The following is a 6,529-nucleotide window of genomic DNA, read 5'->3' on the forward strand; positions in this document are numbered from 1 at the left end:
CAGGGCCATTTCCAGCTCCCTCCTCACAACCCTTCAGTGGGGAAAATCGTAATAATAAAAATATAATAAAAGGGGGGGGGGAAGCAGAAGGGGGGCTCTGCGGGGTGCTGCCCCCCCCCTTCGCTTCCCCGGGGGGTGCCGGGCAGAGGGTGGGGAGAAGTTTTCTCCCCGCGCCATCCTGGCCGGGGCTCAGGAGTTTGCAAACAAGGAGGAGCAGCGAGTACCTTCGGTGTCATTGGAGGAGGCTTTTTCCAAGGAGCTCATAAATACGGGGGAGGCCGGGCAGGAGGCTGGGACTGCGCGGGGACCCCGAGGGCAGCGCAGCGGGCAGAGGCGGGCGGGGGCCGGGGCGGGGGGGGGCGCGGGGCCGGGCCATGGCTGCGCTGCTGAGCACCTACCCCTGGCCCGAGCGGCTGGAGGGGGACGCGGCCGAGGGGCTGCCGCCGGGGCCGCCCCCCCGGTGTCCGCCGGGGGAGAAGGGCTCCGAGAGCCGTATCCGCCGGCCCATGAACGCTTTCATGGTGTGGGCGAAGGACGAGAGGAAGCGTCTGGCCGTGCAAAACCCCGACCTGCACAACGCGGAGCTCAGCAAGATGCTCGGTGAGGAGCGGAGGGGTGCGGGGTTTGGGGGGTGCAAACCGGGGGGGGTGGGAGTCCGTGCATCCAGCCGGCCGTCTCCGGGGGGGCAAACCTTGCTCCGAGTCTGGCACTGCGCGGTGCGGGCACCCACCCGGGCATCCCCCGGGGTGCCAACCCTGTCCGGATCCGATACCCCGGGGATGGGCACCCGTGCACCCACCCGGGCATCCCCCAGGGTGCAAACCCTGTCTGGATCCGATACCCCGGGGATGGGCACCCATGCACCCACCCGGGCATCCCCCAGGGTGTAAACCCTGTCCGGATCCGATACCCCGGGGATGGGCACCCGTGCACCCACCCGGGCATCCCCCGGGGTGCCAACCCTGTCCGGATCCGATACCCTGGGGATGGGCACCCATGCACCCACCCGGGCAACCCCCGGGGTGCAAACCCTGTCCAGATCCGATACCCCGGGGATGGGGACCCATGCACCCACCCGGGCATCCCCCAGGGTGCAAACCTTGTCCGGATCCGGTAGCCAGTGTGGGCACCCATGCACCCATCGGCCATCCCTGGGGGTGCAAACCCTGCCCAGATGGGGACCCATGCACCCTCCCTGCTACCCTGCGGGGTGCAAGCCCTGCCTGGGTCTGGCAGCAGCACCCTGGGGTGCGTGCATCCTCCCGGCCACCCTGTGGGATACAGGCGGGTCCGGCACACAGGGGGTGGGCACCCGCACACCCACATGGCCATGCTGCAGGGTGCAGCACCCTGGGACAACATCCACCAGGCTGCCTTGTGGGGTACAAAGCCTGATGGGGTCCCACACCCCAAGGAGAAGGCACCCATGCACCCACCCCGCCACCCCACAGGGTGCGAACCCCAGCGGTGACCCATACTCTGGGGGCTTGCACCCAGCCGGCCACCCATCAGGGTGCACAGCCTGATGGTCTCCTGCACCCTAGGGGACAGGCACCCATGTGCACTCCCTGCCACCCCTCGGGTGTAAACCCTGCCGGGGTGCAAACCCCCGGGCTGCCAATGCCAGGGATCCCCCAATGCAGGGCAAGGAGGGATCTCCAAATTTTCCTGGCCTGTTTTTGCTGCCCCACTTTGTCCCCAAAGTTACTAGCCCACCCCGATATTGCATGTCCAGGGGGTGGTGGGGTGGTATTTCTGCTGTTTCTTTTTGGGGATCGCAACCGATTTTGAATACACATTTGTTTCCCACTCCCCATCCACTGTTTCCCCCTTATCCCAATCCCCTTTTTTTATGCAAAACCGAGAGGGCAAACAGAAACAACCAGCCCAGACAGCCTGAGAAAGAGCTGCCCGCATTGCAACACAGCTTTGCTGTCCAGCCCCTTACCCAAAGTTTGTTTTTCTCTGGACAGTTTTGTGGTGTTTTCTTTGGTGGTTTGGGTTTTCTCCTCTCTGCTTTGCCATGCAGCATCTCTGCTTATTAGCGTTATTTCTGCTGTCTCTTTGGCAATGGGAAGGCATGAAACGCTTTGATCCATCCCCTCATTTCTCCCCCTACCCTGCGGAACAGCCTGGGGTAGCCTCACCGTGGGATACAACCCCCCCACCCCAGTGCTGCTTCGCTGTCCTGTGTCTTGGGGACGTTTTGTGTATCTCAAACAGTGAGCAGCAAGGTCGTGGCACCCGGGTCTCCGTCTGCCCTGGTGCGAGTGCCAGCAGGGCACAGGCTGGGACATATCCAGGTTCGCCACGTCCTGACCCCCTGCTCAGCCAGGCATGGCCTCGGCCGTCCCCGCTCAGCAGCCGGGCTCTCCGTCCCAGAGAGGCATTGCAAGATCAGGCCATGGAGCTGGGGGAGTTTATTTGCCCTGATTTATTTGCAGTGGGGCTCAGCTAACCCTGAAGCCACCCTGTTTGGGGACTTGGGGTGGGGGGAGTTGGAGGACCTAGAGTGGCTCCAATCCCCCCCCTTCACCCTCCTGCTGCCATCTCATCCTCCTGTGGGGTTTGTGGGCTGCATCCTCCATGCGCCTGCTCGGATATTGGGAGCGCCTACCCTGCCCTTGGGTTGTGTGCCTGCCAGCCTGGGGAGGCAGCCCCCTTCCCCCCCCCCAGTATGGCCTCTGTGGGCACTAAGGGGAGTTTTGTTCTCCATTTCAGGCAAATCCTGGAAGGCTCTGAGCCTCTCGCAGAAGCGTCCCTACGTGGAGGAGGCCGAGCGGCTGCGAGTGAAGCACATGCAAGATTATCCCAACTACAAATACCGGCCCCGGCGGAAGAAGCAGGTCAAGCGGATCTGCAAGCGGGTGGACCCCGGTTTTTTGCTGGGCAGCCTGACTCGGGATCAAAACGCGGTGCCGGAGAAGCGGACCTGCGGCCGGGCCGGGGGGGAGAAAGAGGGGCCGGGTGAGTACCCGCCTCGCCCGGGGCTGCCGGCCGCCCGGGGATACCGAGAGGCCCCAGGCAGCAGCAGCAGCAGCACCAGCGTGGACACCTACCCCTACGGGCTGCCCACCCCCCCAGAGATGTCTCCGCTGGACGCCATAGACCCCGAGCAGAGCTTCTTCTCCTCGCCCTGTCCTGACGAGCATCACCGCTCCCACCTCGCCGGAGCCCCCTACTCCCCAGAGTACACTGGCAGCTCCCTCCCGTGCAACCACCACCCTCTCAGCCCCATGCCACAGCCGGCCACCTGCATGATCCCCCCGGCCTCCAGCTGCCCTCCCCTTCCTCCTCCTCCTCCTCCCAGCTACTACACGCCTGCCTTCCCCTCCCTGCACCCCCCCAGCCTCCATGCCCACCTGGGCCAGCTCTCCCCACCGCCCGACCACCACAGCTTTGACACCTTGGACCAGCTGAGCCAAGCCGAGCTCCTGGGGGAGATGGACCGCAACGAGTTCGACCAGTATCTCAACAACCCCGGCCACGGCGACCACCACGGCGGGGTCCTGGTGAACGGACACGTCCCGGCGGCCGGCGGCTCCCACACCTCCGAGACCAGCCTCATCTCTGTCCTTGCCGATGCCACGGCCACCTACTACAATAACTACAGCGTCTCCTAGAACCCTGGCCGGGGCCGCCTGGACCGGCCGAGGAAGGACCCAACACAGTATTATGAGGCGTTGCTCCCTGGGGACATCGCTCGCCGCCCCTCAGGGTGACCGAGTCCGAACCGCGAGGGCCGTGGAGTCTCCTGGGTGGCGTAGGTAAAGGATTTCCGTTGTCAGCTCACCACCGGTGCAAGGCCTCGGGTGCCTTGCTCCGAATGGGGCTGCGGGGGGGGATTTCCCAATGCCAAAGCCCTTTGGCCAAGCCCCTCTTCCAAAGCAGAGATGCTCCTGGGAGCACGGGAAGGCTGCCCCCCCATTCCGGGGTGCCCCCAGCTCTGTGTTGGAGTCAGGACGGCAGCATCCTGCAAACGGCAGGTTTGAAGTCCTGGCAGGGGAGAAGACTCCCTGGAAGAGGAAAAGGCAGGGATGGGGGGAAAAGGGAAGATTTTGGTAAAGGGGCGCACAGTCTGAAAGCCGTTCTCGGCTCCTGGTATCGGCGTTGCTGCAGCCGCCCTGACCTGCCTGACCGCACGGGCCAGGGTTAAACCTGCCCTGTCCCCCTGCCCCCAGACCACGAGTTGGGGGCTTCGGGACACCAGGGATGCTGCCGGGACACCAGGGATGCTGCCAGGCTGGCCCCGGGGATGTGTGGGGAGGGGGCTGCAGGGGGGCAGCCAGCCCCGAGGGCGCTCAGCCTGTGCATTCCGGAGGAGGGTAGGATCAGGGCTTGGAAAAGCAGGATCCGGCCAACATCCAAACATCCACCCCCCTCCATGGCTTCCCCTTGGCCTGCCAGCAAAAGCGTTCCCAAAGCGGGGGCGGCGTGAGCTGGCCTCCCCGCCGGGCTGGGAACGGGTCCTGGGATGAGCATTTTGGCAAAGAGGTGATGATGTAGCAGACACTTTTTTTATCAAACATCCTTTGAAGGCGAATGCTTCATGTTTCGAGCCGCAGTGCCCAATGCCTCTTCTAACTCTGGCGTATTATTGCTTGTAATAAAGCTGTACATTGATTTATTCCTTCCATTATTCCTCCCCTTGGCTTTTGTATTGCTCGAGTTCTCTTCCTTTTCATAAAGATGAAGCTTTATTTTAAATCAGTTATATGACATGATTAATCTTAGTGTTTACTGTATGGCACTTGGTAATGATTAGTTAGTAGCATGGCTATGATTTTCTGGTTTCAGTCCCGAACGTGTATTAATAATAATTGCAAATAATACTTAAAAACCCCCACAAGTTCACAGGTTTTTAAGCTAATACATTCCATCTTTTTTGTGTGACTCTATGCATTTTGAATGAGTGTAGATATGAGTTTGCATAAAATATTTAATTTAAATAAATATGTTTTTATACGATGATTGTTTTATGATTTAAATTGCTGTAGCTATTGACAAAGTTTTCAAAACAGAAACATTCCCTGTGCGAGTGCTATTTTTTTAATTTTTTTTTTTTGTTGGTATTTTCAGCCAAACTTTTCTACTTCCATTTTTTAAAATAAAAAAGATCTGTGGTTATCTTTACAAATTGTGAGTTGCTTTCTAACAAACCAACTTGAGGCATGACGTGTGCATACCTTCACTTTTCACCGTTTGTCTCAGGGGCAGCAAGTCACTTTGATGGCCTTGATCCCTCGTTCGCCATCTCACGAACACGACCTTTTAACGCCAGGTCCTGTGTAGGTGTTACAGTGAGGTTATGGCAAAGCTTTGCCTTCGGTGTGTCGCTGGGTGCAAATGATGTTGCCTATTTATGGAGCGAGTGCCAGTGCCTGGAGCATGGTTTTTATTCACATTTAAGGCTGTCTTTCACAGTTCATGCTGATGTGCCATTTAAGATGCTCCACAGTGCCAGGGCCGCGTAAAGGGCCCTCAGTGCAAACGCAGATCAAGGCAATGAGGCCTGAGAAATGGAGTGTGGGTCAAATTTGGGGAGCTGCGTCAAGGGTGCTCTTGTATGTGGATGTGGGGTGGTGGCCTTCAGGCATCGCTAGTGAAGAGGAAAGCTTAGTCCTTTTTGTGGTCTGTGGACCAGCATCGCAGCCTGCTCTTGCCAGACATAAAATTAAGCTGTGTCCCTGTGATCCTTGAGGTTGAGCCATGCACACCTGCCAAAGTAGTGTCCTCCCAGGCTGTGTCCTCCTGCTTGGCCCCAAAAAGCAGAGGAGCAAGCCTCCTAATGCACTTTGTGATGCCTACTTACACATATTGGCTGGAAGGGGTCTCCAGAGCTCACCCAACCCAACCCAAGGCAACCCAACCCAACTGGGCTGGCTTGCCTCCCATAAATGACTTGTCTCTGACTCAGGGAGTCCATGGTCCAGAAGATGGGAGGCTGCATGAGTATTTGGGGAGGCACCAACATGACCCTCTTCTGTGCTTATGGTTGTCCTTTGTCCCCCAGCTGTAGGCCCCTTGGAGACAGCCCTCCATCACACACGCTGCCTCCTCCTTAGCCCATTGCTCAGGCATCCAAAACCATCCTTGGCCGCGTGCAGCTTGTTTCCCTTTTAGGGGGAATGATATGGATGTCTTTGGGTGTCCCGGTGGCACCATGAACTGTGGTGGCTCTTGCACCAGCACAGCACACAATCGGGACGCTCGTTGCGGTGTCGTGCCAAGTTGGCCGGTGCAGCGGCATGGCTGGGGCAGCATCGCTCTTCCAATAGGATTTGTGAGTCAGCCCGACGGGGCTGGAGGGAGGGAGGTGCCATGAGCCTGTTTGGCGTCTCTGCCCAGTGGCATTGACTCAGGTGGGACCATGCCAGGAGCAGGGCTGGAGAAGTCCTGCTCCTCCCACCTCCTGCTCTGCACACAATCCCTGTGGTGCCCCAGGGCCGAGGGGTGCTAACAGCCCCCCCAGCAGCACATTAAAAATTGTTCATAGCAGGGGTGGCCCAAGTGCACATGACCAAACCTC

At 59.4% G+C, this 6,529-nt stretch overlaps 1 protein-coding gene across 1 annotated transcript; it reads left to right on the forward strand.

The window, feature by feature from the left end:
- Positions 1–374: 374 nt before the first annotated feature.
- SOX7 (SRY-box transcription factor 7) lies at positions 375–4,217 on the forward strand. The gene is made up of 2 exons (XM_059834084.1): positions 375–600; positions 2,722–4,217. Exons 1-2 carry the CDS (start codon positions 375–377, stop codon positions 3,621–3,623), a joined length of 1,128 nt encoding a protein of 375 aa, XP_059690067.1. The 3' UTR covers positions 3,624–4,217.
- Positions 4,218–6,529: the final 2,312 nt, after the last annotated feature.

The sequence above is a fragment of the Gavia stellata genome, chromosome 2 (genome assembly GCF_030936135.1).
Source record: "Gavia stellata isolate bGavSte3 chromosome 2, bGavSte3.hap2, whole genome shotgun sequence".
Classification (NCBI taxonomy): domain Eukaryota; kingdom Metazoa; phylum Chordata; class Aves; order Gaviiformes; family Gaviidae; genus Gavia; species Gavia stellata.

What these genes read in the sequence shown, in the direction of transcription:
- SOX7 (XM_059834084.1), top strand. Translation starts at nt 375, where the DNA reads ATGGCTGCGCTGCTGAGCACCTACCCCTGGCCCGAGCGGCTGGAGGGG. An exon ending in GGAGCTCAGCAAGATGCTCG is followed by an intron (nt 601 to 2,721) that starts GTGAGGAGCGGA and finishes TCTCCATTTCAG; the next exon opens with GCAAATCCTGGAAGGCTCTG.